Here is an 18424-nt window from a genome sequence, read left to right as displayed (position 1 = left end):
TGGGGAATGTGGACACACTCTCATAGGGAGTGGGGAATGTGGGACACACTCTCACAAGGAGTGGGGAGAATGTGGGAGACACTCTCATAGCGAGTTGGGAATGTGGGACACACTCTCACAAGGAGTGGGGAATGTGGGACACACTCTCACAAGGAGTGGGGAATGTGGGACACACTCTCACAAGGAGTGTAGAATGTGGGACACACTCTCACAAGGCGTGGGGAATGTGAGACACACTCTCACAAGGCGTGGGGAATGTGGGACACACTCTCACAAGGAGTGGGGGGAATGTGGGACAGACTCTCACAAGGAGTGGGGAGAATGTGGGAGACACACTCACAAGGAGTGGGGAATGTGGACACACTCTCACAAGAAGTGGGGAGAATGTGGGACACACTCTCACAAGGCGTGGGGAATGTGGGACACACTCTCATAGTGAGTGGGGACTGTGGGACACACTCTCACAAGGAGTGGGGAGAATGTGGGACACACTCTCACAAGGAGTGGGGAGAATGTGGGACACACTCTCATAGCGAGTGGGGAATGTGGACACACTCTCACAAGGAGTGGGGAGAATGTGGGACACACTCTCATAGGGAGTGGGGAATGTGGACACACTCTCATAGGGAGTGGGGAATGTGGGACACACTCTCACAAGGAGTGGGGAGAATGTGGGAGACACTCTCATAGCGAGTGGGGAATGTGGGACACACTCTCACAAGGAGTGGGGAATGTGGGACACACTCTCACAAGGAGTGTAGAATGTGGGACACACTCTCACAAGGCGTGGGGAATGTGGGACACACTCTCACAAGGCGTGGGGAATGTGGGACACACTCTCACAAGGCGTGGGGAATGTGGGACACACTCTCACAAGGAGTGGGGGGAATGTGGGACAGACTCTCACAAGGAGTGGGGAGAATGTGGGACACACTCTCACAAGGAGTGGGGAATGTGGACACACTTTCACACGGAGTGGGGAGAATGTGGGACACACTCTCACAAGGCGTGGGGAATGTGGGACACACTCTCATAGCGAGTGGGGAATGTGGGACACACTCTCACAAGGCGTGGGGAATGTGGGACACACTCTCATAGCGAGTGGGGAATGTGGACACACTCTCACAAGGCGTGGGGAATGTGGGACACACTCTCACAAGGCGTGGGGAATGTGGGACACACTCTCACAAGGAGTGGAGAGAATGTGGGACACACTCTCATAGGGAGTGGGGAGAATGTGGGACACACTCTCACAAGGAGTGGGGAATGTGGACACACTCTCACAAGGAGTGGGGAATGTGGACACTCTTTCACATGGAGTGGGGAGAATGTGGGACACACTCTCACAAGGCGTGGGGAATGTGGGACACACTCTCATAGCGAGTGGGGAATGTGGGACACACTCTCACAAGGCCTGGGGAATATGGGACACACTCTCATAGCGAGTGGGGAATGTGGACACACTCTCACAAGGCGTGGGAAATGTGGGACACACTCTCACAAGGCGTGGGGAATGTGGGACACACTCTCATAGGGAGTGGGGAATGTGGACACACTCTCATAGGGAGTGGGGAACGTGGGACACACTCTCACAGGGAGTGGGGAATGTGGGACACACTCTCACAAGGAGTGGGGAATGTGGGACACACTCTCACAAGGAGTGGGGAATGTGGGACATACTCTCACAAGGAGTGGGGAATGTGGGACATACTCTCACAAGGAGTGGGGAATGTGGGACACACTCTCACAAGGCGTGGGGAATGTGGGACACTCTCTCACAAGGCGTGGGGAATGTGGGACACACTCTCACAAGGAGTGGGGAATGTGGGACACACTCTCATAGCGAGTGGGGAATGTGGGACACACTCTCACAAGGAGTGGGGAGAATGTGGGACACACTCTCATAGCGAGTGGGGAATGTGGACACACTCTCACAAGGAGTGGGGAAAATGTGCGACACACTCTCATAGCGAGTGGGGAATGTGGGACACACTCTCACAAGGAGTGGGGAGAATGTGGGGCACACTCTCATAGCGAGTGGGGAATGTGGGACACACTCTCACAAGGAGTGGGGAATGTGGGACACACTCTCACAAGGCGTGGGGAATGTGGGACACACTCTCATAGCGAGTGGGGAATGTGGGACACACTCTCACAAGGAGTGGGGAGAATGTGGGACACACTCTCATAGCGAGTGGGGAATGTGGGACACACTCTCACATGGAGTGGGGAATGTGGGACACACTCTCACAAAGAGTGGGGAGAATGTGGGACACACTCTCACAAGGAGTGGGGAATGTGGACACACTCTCACAAGAAGTGGGGAATGTGGGACACACTCTCACAAGGCGTGGGGAATGTGGGACACACTCTCACAAGGAGTGGGGAATGTGGACAAACTCTCACAAGGAGTGGGGAGAATGTGGGACACACTCTCACAAGGCGTGGGGAATGTGGGACACACACTCACAAGGAGTGGGGAATGTGTGACACACTCTCACAAGGCGTGGGGAATGTGGGACACACTCTCATAGCGAGTGGGGAATGTGGGACACACTCTCACAGCGAGTGGGGAATGTGGGACACACTCTCACAAGGCGTGGGGAATGTGGGACACACTCTCATAGCGAGTGGGGAATGTGGACACACTCTCACAAGGTGTGGGGAATGTGGGACACACTCTCACAAGGAGTGGGGAATGTGGACACAATCTCACAAGGAGTGGGGAGAATGTGGGACACACTCTCACAAGGCGTGGGGAATGTGGGACACACTCTCACAAGGAGTGGGGAGAATGTGGGACACACTCTCACAAGGAGTGGGGAGAACGTGGGACACACTCTCACAAGGAGTGGGGAATGTGGGACACACTCTCACAACGAGTGGGGAATGTGGGACACACTCTCACAAGGAGTGGGGAGAACGTGGGACACACTCTCACAAGGAGTGGGGAATGTGGACACAGTCTCAAGGAGTGGGGAAATGTGGGACACACTCTCACAAGGCGTGGGGAATGTGGGACACACTCTCATAGCGAGTGGGGAATGTGGACACACTCTCACAAGGCGTGGGTAATGTGGGACACACTCTCACAAGGCGTGGGGAATGTGGGACACACTCTCACAAGGCGTGGGGAATGTGGGACACACTCTCACAAGGCGTGGGGAATGTGGGACACACTCTCACAAGGAGTGGGGGGAATGTGGGACACACTCTCATAGGGAGTGGGGAATGTGGACACACTCTCATAGGGAGTGGGGAATGTGGGACACACTCTCACAGGGAGTGGGGAATGTGGGACACACTCTCATAGCGAGTGGGGAATGTAGGACACACACTCACAAGGAGTGGGGAGAATGTGGGACACACTCTCATAGTGAGTGGGGAATGTGGGACACACTCTCCTAGTGAGTGGGGACTGTGGGACACACTCTCACAAGGAGTGGGGAGAATGTGGGACACACTCTCATAGCGAGTGGGGAATGTGGACACACTCTCACAAGGAGTGGGGAGAATGTGGGACACACTCTCATAGGGAGTGGGGAATGTGGACACACTCTCATAGGGAGTGGGGAATGTGGGACACACTCTCACAAGGAGTGGGGAGAATGTGGGAGACACTCTCATAGCGAGTGGGGAATGTGGGACACACTCTCACAAGGAGTGGGGAATGTGGGACACACTCTCACAGGGAGTGTAGAATGTGGGACACACTCTCACAAGGCGTGGGGAATGTGGGACACACTCTCACAAGGCGTGGGGAATGTGGGACACACTCTCACAAGGAGTGCGGGGAATGTGGGACAGACTCTCACAAGGAGTGGGGAGAATGTGGGACACACTCTCACAAGGAGTGGGGAATGTGGACACACTTTCACACGGAGTGGGGAGAATGTGGGACACACTCTCATAGGGAGTGGGGAATGTGGACACACTCTCATAGGGAGTGGGGAATGTGGGACACACTCTCACAGGGAGTGGGGAATGTGGGACACACTCTCATAGCGAGTGGGGAATGTACGACACACACTCACAAGGAGTGGGGAGAATGTGGGACACACTCTCATAGTGAGTGGGGAATGTGGGACACACTCTCATAGTGAGTGGGGACTGTGGGACACACTCTCACAAGGAGTGGGGAGAATGTGGGACACACTCTCATAGCGAGTGGGGAATGTGGACACACTCTCACAAGGAGTGGGGAGAATGTGGGACACACTCTCATAGGGAGTGGGGAATGTGGACACACTCTCATAGGGAGTGGGGAATGTGGGACACACTCTCACAAGGCGTGGGGAATGTGGGACACACTCTCATAGCGAGTGGAGAATGTGGGACACACTCTCACAATGCGTGGGGAATGTGGGACACACTCTCATAGCGAGTGGGGAATGTGGACACACTCTCACAAGGCGTGGGGAATGTGGGACACACTCTCACAAGGCGTGGGGAATGTGGGACACACTCTCACAAGGAGTGGGGAGAATGTGGGACACACTCTCATAGGGAGTGGGGAATGTGGACACACTCTCATAGGGAGTGGGGAACGTGGGACACACTCTCACAGGGAGTGGGGAATGTGGGAGACACTCTCATTGCGAGTGGGGAATGTGGGACACACTCTCACAAGGAGTGGGGAGAATGTGGGACACACTCTCATAGCGAGTGGGGAATGTGGACACACTCTCACAAGGAGTGGGGAATGTGGGACACACTCTCACAAGGAGTGGGGAGAATGTGGGACACACTTTCACAAGGAGTGGGGAAAATGTGGGACACACTCTCATAGCGAGTGGGGAATGTGGGACACACTCTCACAAGGAGTGGGGAGAATGTGGGACACACTCTCATAGGGAGTGGGGAATGTGGACACACTCTCATAGGGAGTGGGGAATGTGGGACACACTCTCACAAGGCGTGGGGAATGTGGGACACACTCTCATAGCGAGTGGGGAATGTGGGACACACTCTCACAAGGAGTGGGGAGAATGTGGGACACACTCATAGCGAGTGGGGAATGTGGGACACACTCTCACAAGGAGTGGGGAGAATGTGGGACACACTCTCATAGCGAGTGGGGAATGTGGACACACTCTCACAAGGAGTGGGGAATGTGGGACACACTCTCACAAGGAGTGGGGAGAATGTGGGACACACTCTCACAAGGAGTGGGGAAAATGTAGGACACACTCTCATAGCGAGTGGGGAATGTGGGACACACTCTCACAAGGAGTGGGGAGAATGTGGGACACACTCTCATAGGGAGTGGGGAATGTGGACACACTCTCATAGGGAGTGGGGAATGTGGGACACACTCTCACAAGGCGTGGGGAATGTGGGACACACTCTCATAGCGAGTGGGGAATGTGGGACACACTCTCACAAGGAGTGGGGAGAATGTGGGACACACTCTCATAGCGAGTGGGGAATGTGGGACACACTCTCACAAGGAGTGGGGAATGTGGGACACCCTCTCATAGCGAGTGGGGAATGTGGACACACTCTCACAAGGAGTGGGGAGAATGTGGGACACACTCTCACAAGGCGTGGGGAATGTGGGACACACTCTCACAAGGAGTGGGGAATGTGGACAAACTCTCACATGGAGTGGGGAGAATGTGGGACATACTCTCAAAAGGCGTGGGGAATGTGGGACACACACTCACAAGGAGTGGGGAATGTGTGACACACTCTCACAAGGAGTGGGGAATGTGGACACACTCTCATAGCGAGTGGGGAATGTGGGACACACTCTCACAAGGCGTGGGGAATGTGGGACACACTCTCATAGCGAGTGGGGAATGTGGGACACACTCTCACAAGGCGTGGGGAATGTGGGACACACTCTCATAGCGAGTGGGGAATGTGGGACACACTCTCACAAGGCGTGGGGAATGTGGGACACACTCTCATAGCGAGTGGGGAATGTGGGACACACTCTCACAAGGCGTGGGGAATGTGGGACACACTCTCATAGCGAGTGGGAAATGTGGACACACTCTCACAAGGCGTGGGGAATGTGGGACACACTCTCACAAGGAGTGGGGAATGTGGACACACTCCCACAAGGAGTGGGGAGAATGTGGGACACACTCTCACTAGGCGTGGGGAATGTGGGACACACTCTCACAAGGAGTGGGGAGAATGTGGGACACACTCTCACAAGGAGTGGGGAGAACGTGGGACACACTCTCACAAGGAGTGGGGAATGTGGGACACACTCTCACAAGGAGTGGGGAGAACGTGGGACACACTCTCACAAGGAGTGGGGAATGTGGGACACAGTCTCACAGGGAGTGGGGAATGTGGGACACACTCTCACAAGGAGTGGGGAGAATGTGGGACACACTCTCACAAGGAGTGGGGAATGTGGGACACACTCTCACAAGGAGTGGGGAGAATGTGGGACACACTCTCATAGCGAGTGGGGAATGTGGGACACACTCTCACAAGGAGTGGGGAATGTGGGACACACTCTCATAGCGAGTGGGGAATGTGGACACACTCTCACAAGGCGTGGGGAATGTGGGACACACTCTCACAAGGCGTGGGGAATGTGGGACACACTCTCACAAGGCGTGGGGAATGTGGACACACTCTCACAAGGAGTGGGGAGAATGTGGGACACACTCTCATAGCGAGTGGGGAATGTGGACACACTCTCACAAGGCGTGGGGAATGTGGGACACACTCTCACAAGGCGTGGGGAATGTGGGACACACTCTCATAAGGAGTGGGGAATGTGGGACACACTCTCACAAGGAGTGGGGAATGTGGGACACACTCTCATAGCGAGTGGGGAATGTGGGACACTCTCTCACAAGGAGTGGGGAATGTGGGACACACTCTCATAGCGAGTGGGGAATGTGGACACACTCTCACAAGGCGTGGGGAATGTGGGACACACTCTCACAAGGCGTGGGGAATGTGGGACACACTCTCACAAGGAGTGGGGAATGTGGGACACACTCTCACAAGGCGTGGGGAATGTGGGACACACTCTCACAAGGAGTGGGGAGAATGTGGGATACACTCTCATAGGGAGTGGGGAATGTGGGACACACTCTCACAAGGATTGGGGAATGTGGGACACACTCTCACAGGCAGTGGGGAATGTGGGACACACTCTCATAGCGTGTGGGGAATGTAGGACACACACTCACAAGGAGTGGGGAATGTGGACACACTCTCATAGGGAGTGGGGAATGTGGGACACACTCTCACAGGGAGTGGGGAATGTGGGACACACTCTCACAAGGAGTGGGGAATGTGGGACACACTCTCACAAGGAGTGGGGAATGTGGGACACACTCTCATAGCGAGTGGGGAATGTGGGACACACTCTCACAAGGATTGGGGAATGTGGGACACACTCTCATAGCGAGTGGGGAATGTGGGACACACTCTCACAAGGATTGGGGAATGTGGGACACACTCTCACAGGCAGTGGGGAATGTGGGACACACTCTCACAAGGAGTGGGGAATGTGGGACACACTCTCACAGGAAGTGGGGAATGTGGACACACTCTCACAAGGAGTGGGGAATGTGGGACATACTCTCACAAGGAGTGGGGAATGTGGGACACACTCTCACGAGTGGGGAATGTGGGACACACTCTCACAGGGAGTGGGGAATGTGGACACACTCTCACAAGGAGTGGGGAATGTGGGACACACTCTCACAAGGAGTGGGGAATGTGGGACACACTCTCACGAGTGGGGAATGTGGGACACACTCTCACAGGGAGTGGGGAATGTGGACACACTCTCACAAGGAGTGGGGAATGTGGGACACACTCTCACAAGGAGTGGGGAATGTGGGACATACTCTCACAAGGAGTGGGGAATGTGGGACACACTCTCACGAGTGGGGAATGTGGGACACACTCTCACAGGGAGTGGGGAATGTGGACACACTCTCACAAGGAGTGGGGAATGTGGGACACACTCTCACAAGGAGTGGGGAATGTGGGACAGACTCTCACAAGGAGTGGGGAATGTGGGACATACTCTCACAAGGGGCTGGATTATCCGCACTCCGACGCCGACTCGCTCCCACAGGGAGTGGTTAAGGTGAATAGTGTGGTTGTATTTAAGCGGAAGCTGGATAAAGACATGAGGGAGAGAGGAATAGAAGGATATGGCGATGGGGGTAGTTGACGGGTGTGGAAGGAGTCTCCAATGGAGCAGGAACGCCCGTACGGAGCAGATGGGCCGAAGGGCCTGTTTCTGTGTTCTATAACTCAAGAGGCCCAAGCTGCCGGTGTGGGCCTCCCTGGATATGGACACAGTCACACAAGCTCACTCTCACAGTGACGTGGTCCATTCCTGCTCTGCTTACTAACCTCCTCCTTGCGTTAATGAGGGGTCAGCCTGGGCTGACACAACCGCCGTTGTCGCCTCCCCCACCGCTGATGCTGGGAAATAAGCAAAACGTGTTTCTCCGCCCACCGAGTCTGTGGAGGGGCTCCCGCCATTACTGAACGGATTCTGGATCACTCCCTGTGGAGGAGGAGGAGGAGGCAGGTAATTGAGAGGCTGAGAGCTGACCCCAGACCCGACCCCTCCGTCACCCTGCCACCCCCACCCCTCCGTCACCCTGGCCCCCCACCCCCCCACCACCCTGGCCCCCTCCCACCCCTCCGTCACCCTGGCGCCCCCCCCACACCTCCGTCGCTCTGGCCCCCCCACCCCCCCGTCACCCTGCCCCACCCCCCACCCCTCCGTCCCCCTGCCCCCATCAACCCCTACATCACGCTGGCCCCCCCCCCACCCCGGCCCCCCCCTCACCCTGGCCCCCCACCCCTCCGTTACCCTGGGCCCCCCCACCCCTCCGTCACCCTGGGCCCCACCACCCCTCCGTCACCTCGGCCCCCGCACCCCTCCGTCACCACGTCCCCCCCACCCCTCCGTCACCCTGCCCCCCCCCGCACCCCTCCATCACTCTGGCCCCTACCACCCCGCCGTCACCCTGGCGCCCCCCCCACCCCTCCGTCACTCTGGCCCCCCCACCCCCCCGTCACCCTGCCCCACCCCCCACCCCTCCGTCCCCCTGCCCCCATCCACCCCTCCATCACGCTGGCCCCCCCCCACCCCTCCGCCACCCTGGCCCCCCCCTCACCCTGGCCCCCCCCTCACCCTGGCCCCCCCACCCCTCCGTTACCCTGGGCCCCCCCACCCCTCCGTCACCCTGGGCCCCCCCCACCCCTCCGTCACCCTGGGCCCCACCACCCCTCCGTCACCCCGGCCCCCGCACCCCTCCGTCACCCCGTCCCCCCCACCCCTCCGTGACCCTGGCCCCCCCCACCCCTCCGTCACCCTGCTCCCCCCCCCCGCACCCCTCCATCACTCTGGCCCCTACCACCCCGCCGTCACCCTGCCCCCCCCCCCCAACCTTCCGTCACTTTGGCCCCCCCACCCCTCCGTCACCCTGTCCCCCACCCCTCTGTCATGTTGGCCCCCCCCACCCCTCCGTCACCCTGGGCCCCACCACCCCTCCGTCACCCCGGCCCCCGCACCCCTCCGTCACCCCGTCCCCCCCACCCCTCCGTGACCCTGGCCCCCCCCACCCCTCCGTCACCCTGCCCCCCCCCCCCGCACCCCTCCATCACTCTGGCCCCTACCACCCCGCCGTCACCCTGCCCCCCCCCCCAACCTTCCGTCACTTTGGCCCCCCCACCCCTCCGTCACCCTGTCCCCCACCCCTCTGTCATGTTGGCCCCCCACCCCTCTGTCACCCTGGACTCCCCGCCCTCAGTTACCCTGGCCCCCCCCCACCCCTCAGTCACCCTGGCCCCCACCGCCCCTCAGTTACCCTGGCCCCTACCCCTCTGTCACCGTGGACCCCCTGCCCCTCAGTTACCCTGGACCCCCCCGCCGCTCAGTTGCACTGGCCCAACCACACCTCTGTCATGCTGGCCCTCCCACCACTCTGTTACCCTGGCCACCCCACCCCTCCGTCACTCTGGCCCCCGATTCGTCCGACACCCTGGCCCCTAACCCCTCAGTTACCCTGGACCACCCGCACCTCAGTTACTCTAGACCCCACCGCCCCTCAGTTAACCTGGCCCGCCCCCACCCCTCAGTCACCCTGGCCCCCACCGCCCCTCAGTTACCCTGGCCCCTACCCCTCCGTCACCCTGAACCCCCGCCCCTCAGTTACCCTGGTCCCCCACCCCTCCGTCGCCCTGGCCCCCCCACCCCTCAGTTACACTCAACCTCTGTCCCCTGACCTTTCCAACCCCCTCACCCCAAACTCACCAGATCCTGACAGCTCCATTACTTTGTACCAGACCTCGAATGGAGCCTCACTCCATCCTTTACACCATCCTGACCCCCCATTTTTACATCATCCTGACCTCCCACCTTTACATCATCCTGACCCACCACCTTTACATCATCCTGACCTCCGACCTTTACATCATCCTGACCCCCCACCTTTCCATCATCCTGACCTCCCACCTCTCCATCATCCTGACCCCCGACCTTTCCATCATCCTGACCTCCCACCTTTACATCATCCTGACCCCCGACCTTTCCATCATCCTGACCCCCCACCTTTACATCATCCTGACCCCCCACCTTTACATCATCCTGACCCCCGACATTTCCATCATCCTGACCCCCCACTTTTACACCATCCTGACCCCCGACCTTTCCATCATCCTGACCCCACGACATTTCCATCATCCTGACCCCCCACCTTTACATCATCCTGACCCCCCACCTCTCCATCATTCTGACCCCCCACCTCTCCATCATCCTGACCCCCGACCTTTCCATCATCCTGACCCCCGACCTTTCCATCATCCTGACCCCCCACCTTTACATCATCCTGACCCCCCACCTCTCCATCCTGACCTCCCATCTTTACATCATCCTGACCTCCCACCTTTACACCATCCTGACCCCCCACCTTTACACCATCCTGAGCCCCCACCTCTCCGTCATCCTGACCTCCCACCGTTACATCATCCTGACCTCCCACCTTTACATCATCCTGACCTCCCACCTTTACACCATCCTGACCCCCCACCTTTACATCATCCTGACCCCCCACCTTAACATCATCCTGACCTCCCACCTTTACTTCATCCTGACCTCCCACCTTTACATCATCCTGACCTCCCACCTTTACATCATCCTGACCTCCCACCTTTTCATCATCCTGACCTCCCACCTTTACACCATCCTGACCCCCCACCTTTACATCATCCTGACCCCCCACCTTTACATCATCCTGACCTCCCACCTTTACACCATCCTGACCCCCCACCGCTCCATCACCCTGACCCCCCACCTCTCCATCATCCTGATCCTCCACCACTCCATCATTCTGACCTCCCACCTTTACATCATCCTGACCCCCCACCTTTACACCATCCTGACCTCCCACCTTTACATCATCCTGACCCCCCACCATAACATCCTGACCCCCCACCATAACATCTTGACCCCCCACCTTTACATCATCCTGACCCCCCACCTTTACACAATCCTGGCCTCCCAACTTTACATCATCCTGACCTCCCACCTTTACATCATCCTGACCTCCCACCTTGACATCATCCTGACACCCCACCTTTACATCATCCTGACCCCCCACCTCTTGATCATCCTGACCTCCCACCTTTCCATCATCCTGACCTCCCACCTTTACACCATCCTGACCTCCCACCTTTACATCATCCTGACCCCCCACCTTTACATCATCCTGACCTCCCACCTTTACATCATCCTGACCTCCCACCTTTACACCATCCTGACCCCCCACCTCTCCATCATCCTGACCCCCCACCTCTCCATCATCCTGACATCCCACCTTTACACCATCCTGACCTCCCACCTTTCCATCATCCTGACCTCACACATTTACACCATCCTGACCCCCCACCTTTACATCATCCTGACCCCCCACCTTTACATCATCCTGACCTCCCACCTTTACACCATCCTGACCCCCCACCTTTTCATCATCCTGACCCCCCACCTTTACATCATCCTGACCTCCCACCTTTACATCATCCTGACCTCCCACCTTTACATCATCCTGACCTCCCACCTTTACATCATCCTGACCTTCCACCTTTACACCATCCTGACCCCCCACCTTTACTTCATCCTGACCTCCCACCTTTACATCATCCTGACCTCCCACCTTTACATCATCCTGACCTCCCACCTTTACATCATCCTGACCTCCCACCTTTACACCATCCTGAGCCCCCACCTTTACTTCATCCTGAACTCCCACCTTTACATCATCCTGACCTCCCACCTTTACATCATCCTGACCTCCCATCTTTACATCATCCTGACCCCCCACCTTTACATCATCCTGAGCTCCCACCTTTACATCATCCTGACCTCCCACCTTTACACCATCCTGACCCCCCACCTCTCCATCGTCCTGACCCCCCACCTCTCCATCATCCTGACCCTCCACCTCTCCATCATCCTGACTTCCCACCTTTACATCATCCTGACCTCCTACCTTTACATCATCCTGACCTCCCACCTTTACATCATCTTGACCCCCCACCTTTACATCACCCTGACCTCCTACCTTTACATCACCCTGACCCCCCACCATAACATCCTGACCCCCCACCTTTACATCATCCTGACCCCCCACCTTTACACAATCCTGCCCCTCCACATTTACATCATCCTGACGCCCCACCTTTGCATCATCCTGACCTCCCACCTTTACATCATCCTGACCTCCCACCTCAACATCATCCTGACCCCCACCTTTACACCATCCTGACCTCCCACCTTTACATCATCCTGCCCCCCCACCTTTACATCATCCTGACCTCCCACCTTTACATCATCCTGACCTCCAACCTTTACATCATCCTGACCTCCCACCTTTACATCATCCTGACCTCCCACCTTTACTTCATTCTGACCTCCCACCTTTACACCATCCTGACCCCCCACCTCTCCATCATCCTGACCCCCCACCTCTCCATCATCCTGACCCTCCACTTCACCATCATCATGACCCCCCACCTTTACATCATCCTGACCTCCCACCTTTACATCATCCTGACTTCCCACCTTTACATCATCCTGACCCCTGACCATTACATCATCCTGACCTCCCACCTTTACATCATCCTGACCTCCCACCTTTCCATCATCCTGACCTCCCACCTTTACATCATCCTGACCTCCCACCTGTACATCATCCTGACCCCCAACCTTTGCATCATCCTGACCTCCCACCTTTACATCATCCTGACCTCCCACCTTTACATCATCCTGACATCCCACCTTTACATCATCCTGACCTTTCACCTTTACATCATACTGACCTCCCACCTTTACACCATCCTGACCCCCAACTCTCCATCATCTTGACCCCGCACCTTTACATCATCCTGACCTCCCACCTTTACATCATCCTGACCCCCCACCTTTACATCATCCTGATCCCCCACCTTTACATCATCCTGACCCCCCACCTCTCCATCATCCTGACCCCCCACCTTTACACCATCCTGACCTACCACCTTTACATCATCCTGACCTCCCACCTTTACACCATCCTGACCTCCCACCTTTACATCATCCTGACCTCCCACCATTACACCATCCTGACCTGCCACCTTTACACCATCCTGACCTCCCACCTCTCCATCATCCTGACCCCCCACCTCTCCATCATCCTGACCTCCAACCTTTACATCATCCTGACCCCCCACCTTTACATCCTGACCCCCCACCTTTCCATCATCCTGACCCCGCACCTTTACATGATCCTGACCCCCCACCTTTACACCATCCTGACCCCCCACCTCTCCATCATCCTGACCCCCCACCTTTACATCATCCTGACCTCCCACCTTTACATCATCCTGACCACCCACCTTTACATCATCCTGTCACCCCACCTTTACATCATCCTGACCTGCCACCTTTACATCATCCTGACCTCCCACCTTTACATCATCCTGACCCCCCACCTTTACACCATCCTGACACCCCCACCTCTCCATCATCCTGACCCCCCACCAGTCCATCATCCTGATCTACCACCTTTACACTATCCAGACCTCCCACCTTTACATCATCCTGACCCCCCACATCTCCATCATCCTGACCTCCCACCTTTACATCCTGACCCCCCACCTTTACATCATCCTGACCCCCCCACCTTTACATCCTGACCCCCCACCTCTCCATCATCCTGACCTCCCACCTTTACATCATCCTGACCTCCCACCTTTACATCCTGACCCCCCCACATTTACACCATCCTGACCCTCCACCTTTCCATCATCCTGACCCCCCACCTTTATATCATCCTAACCTCCCACCTTTACACCATCCTGACCTCCCACCTTTACATCACCCTGACCCCCCACCTTTCCATCATCCTGATCCCCGACCTTTCCATCATCCTGACCCCCCACCTCTCCATCATCCTGACCCACCCACCTCTCCATCATCCTGACCCTTCACCTCTCCATCATCCTGACCTCCCACCTTTACATCATCCTGACCCCCCACCTTTACACCATCCTGACTTCCCACCTTTACATCATCCTGACCCCCCACCATAACATCCTGAACCTCCACCTTTACATCATCCTGACCTCCCACCTTTACACCATCCTGGCCTCCCACCTTTACATCATCCTGACCTCCCACCTTTACATCATCCTGACCTCCCACCTTTACATCATCCTGACCCCCCACCATAACATCATCCTGACCTCCAACCTTTACATCATCATGACCTCCCACCTTTACACCATCCTGATCCCCCACCTCTCCATCATCCTGACCTCCCACCTTTACACCATCCTGACCCCCCACCTTTACACCATCCTGACCCCCCACCTTTACACCATCCTGACCCCCCACCTCTCCATCATCCTGACCCTCCACCTCTCCATCATCCTGACTTCCCACCGTTACATCATCCTGACCTCCTACCTTTACATCATCCTGACCGCGCACCTTTACATCATCCTGACCTCCCACCTTTACATCATCCTGACCTCCTACCTTTACATCATCCTGACCCCCCACCATAACATCCTGACCCCCCACCTTTACATCATCCTGACCCCCCACCTTAACACCATCCTGACCCCCCACCTTTACATCATCCTGACCCCCCCACCGTTGCATCATCCTGACCTCCCACCTTTACATCATCCTGACCTCCCACCTTTACATCCTGACCCCCCACCTTTACACCATCCTGACCCTCCACCTTTCCATCATCCTGACCCCCCACCTTTCCATCATCCTGACCCCCCACCTTTACATCATCCTGACCCCCCACCTTTACATCATCCTAACCTCCCACCTTTAAACCATCCTGACCTCCCACCTTTACATCACCCTGACCCCCCACCTTTCCATCATCCTGATGCCCGACCTTTCCATCATCCTGACCCCCCACCTTTACACCATCCTGACCCTCCACCTCTCCATCATCCTGACCCCCCCACCTCTCCATCATCCTGACCCTTCACCTCTCCATCATCCTGACCTCCCACCTTTACATCATCCTGACCCCCCACCTTTACACCATCCTGACTTCCCACCTTTACATCATCCTGACCCCCCACCATAACATCCTGACCCTCCACCTTTACATCATCCTGACCCCCCACCTTTACACAATCCTGGCCTCCCACCTTTACATCATCCTGACCTCCCACCTTTGCATCATCCTGACCCCCCACCTTTACATCATCCTGACCCCCCACCATAACATCATCCTGACCTCCCACCTTTACACAATCCTGGCCTCCCACCTTTACACCATCCTGATCTCCCACCTTTACATCATCCTGACCTCCCACCTTTACATCATCCTGACCCCCCACCTTTACATCATCCTGACCTCCCACCTTTACATCATCCTGACCTCCCACCTTTACACCATCCTGACCCCCCACCTCTCCATCACCCTGACCCTCCACCTCTCCATCATCCTGACCCCCCACCTTTACATCATCCTGACCTCCCACCTTTACATCATCCTGACCTCCCACCTTTACATCATCCTGACCTCCCACCTTTACTCCATCCTGACCCCCCACCTTTACTTCATCCTGACCTCCCACCTTTACATCATCCTGACCTCCCACCTTTACATCATCCTGACCTCCCACCTTGACACAATCCTGGCCTCCCACCTTTACATCATCCTGACCTCCCACCTTTACACCATCCTGACCTCCCACCTTTACATCATCCTGACCCCCCACCTTTACATCATCCTGACCTCCCACCATAACATCATCCTGACCTCCCACCTTTCCATCATCCTGACCTCCCACCTTTACACCATCCTGATCTCCCACCTTTACATCATCCTGACCCACCACCTTTACACCTTCCTGACCCCCCACCTTTACATCATCCTGACCCACCACTTTTACATCATCCTGACCTCCCACCTTTACATCATCCTGACCTCCCACCTTTACATGATCCTGACCTCCCACCATTACATCATCCTGACCTCCCACCTTTACATCATCCTGACACCCCACCTTTACATCATCCTGAGCTCCCACCTTTACATCATCCTGACCCCCCACCTCTCCATCATCCTGACCCCCCACCTCTCCATCATCCTGACCCTCCACCTCTCCATCATCCTGACTTCCCACCTTTACATCATCCTGACCTCCTACCTTTACATCATCCTGACCTTGCACCTTTATATCATCCTGACCTCCCACCTTTACATCATCCTGACCCCCCACCTTTACATCATCCTGAGCTCCCACCTTTACATCATCCTGACCTCCCACCTTTACACCATCCTGACCCCCCACCTTTACACCATCCTGACCCCCCACCTCTCCATCATCCTGACCCCCCACCTTTACATCATCCTGACCTTGCACCTTTATATCATCCTGACCTCTCACCTTTACATCATCCTGAGCCCCCACCTTTACATCATCCTGAGCTCCCACCTTTACATCATCCTGACCTCCCACCTTTACACCATCCTGACCCCCCACCTTTACACCATCCTGACCCCCCACCTCTCCATCATCCTGACCCCCCACCTCTCCATCATCCTGACCCTCCACCTCGCCATCATCCTGACTTCCCACCTTTACATCATCCTGACCTCCTACCTTTATATCATCCTGACCCCCCACCTTTACATCATCCTGACCTCCTACCTTTACATCATCCTGACCCCCCACCATAACATCCTGACCCCCACCTTTACATCATCCTGACCCCCCAACTTTACACCATCCTGACCCCCCAACTTTACATCATCCTGACCCACCACCTTTGCATCATCCTGACCTCCCACCTTTACACCATCCTGACCTCCCACCTTTACACCATCCTGACCTCCCACCTTTACATCATCCTGACCCCTCACCTTTACTTCATCCTGACCTGCCACCTTTACATCATCCTGGCCTCCCACCTAACACCATCCTGACCCCCCACCTCTCCATCATCCTGACCTCCCACCTTTACACCATTCTGACCCCCGACCTTTACATCATCCTGACCTCCCACCTTTACATCATCCTGACCGCCCACCTTTACATCATCCTGACCTCCCACCTTTACATCATCCTGACCTCCCACCTTTACACCATCCTGACCTCCCACCTTTACACCATCCTGACCCCCCACCTTTTCACCATCCTGACCGCCCACCTTTACATCATCCTGACCTTCCACCTTCACATCATCCTGACCTCCCACCTTTACACCATCCTGACCCCCCACCTTTACTTCATCCTGACCTCCCGCCTTTACATCATCCTGACCTCCCACCTTTACACCATCCTGACCCCCCACCTTTACTCCTTCCTGACCTCCCACCTCTCCATCATCCTGACCTCCCACCTTTACATCATCCGGACCCCCCCACCTTTGCATCATCCTGAGCTCCCACCTTTACATCATCCTGACCTCCCACCTTTACACCATCCTGACCCCCCATCTCTCCATCATCCTGACCCACCACCTCTCCATCATCCTGAACCCCCACCTCTCCATCATCCTGACCCTCCACCACTCCATCATCCTGACTTCCCACCTTTTCTTCATCCTGACCCCCCACCTTTACATCATCCTGACCTCCCACCTTTACATCATCCTGACCTCCCACCTTTATATCATCCTGACCTCCCACCTTTACACCATCCTGACCCCCCCACCTTTACACCATCCTGACCCCCCCACCTTTACTTCATCCTGACCTCCCACCTTTACATCTTCCTGACCTCCCACCTTTACATCATCCTGACCTCCCACCTTTACATCATCCTGACCTCCCACCTTTACATCATCCTGACCTCCCACCTTTACATCATCCTGACCTCCCACCTTTACACCATCCTGACCCCCCACCTTTACTTCATCCTGACCCCCCACCTTTACATCATCCTGACCTCCCACCTT

The 18424-nt window shown here is 56.2% G+C and overlaps 1 protein-coding gene across 2 annotated transcripts in view; it reads right to left on the bottom strand.

Annotated features, from left to right (window-relative positions):
• The window catches only part of usf2l (upstream transcription factor 2, c-fos interacting-like), a 568951-nt gene that overhangs the window by 116914 nt on the left and 433613 nt on the right, over positions 1-18424 (bottom strand). For both annotated transcript variants that reach the window (XM_072468923.1, XM_072468924.1), the window contains one exon: positions 8347-8503. In XM_072468923.1, coding sequence (XP_072325024.1) covers positions 8347-8503 — 157 coding nt within the window. The remainder of the gene's footprint in view (positions 1-8346; positions 8504-18424) is intronic.

Source organism: Scyliorhinus torazame, chromosome 12 (genome assembly GCF_047496885.1).
Source record: "Scyliorhinus torazame isolate Kashiwa2021f chromosome 12, sScyTor2.1, whole genome shotgun sequence".
Taxonomy (NCBI): domain Eukaryota; kingdom Metazoa; phylum Chordata; class Chondrichthyes; order Carcharhiniformes; family Scyliorhinidae; genus Scyliorhinus; species Scyliorhinus torazame.
This window is presented reverse-complemented; position numbering and strand designations above follow the sequence as displayed.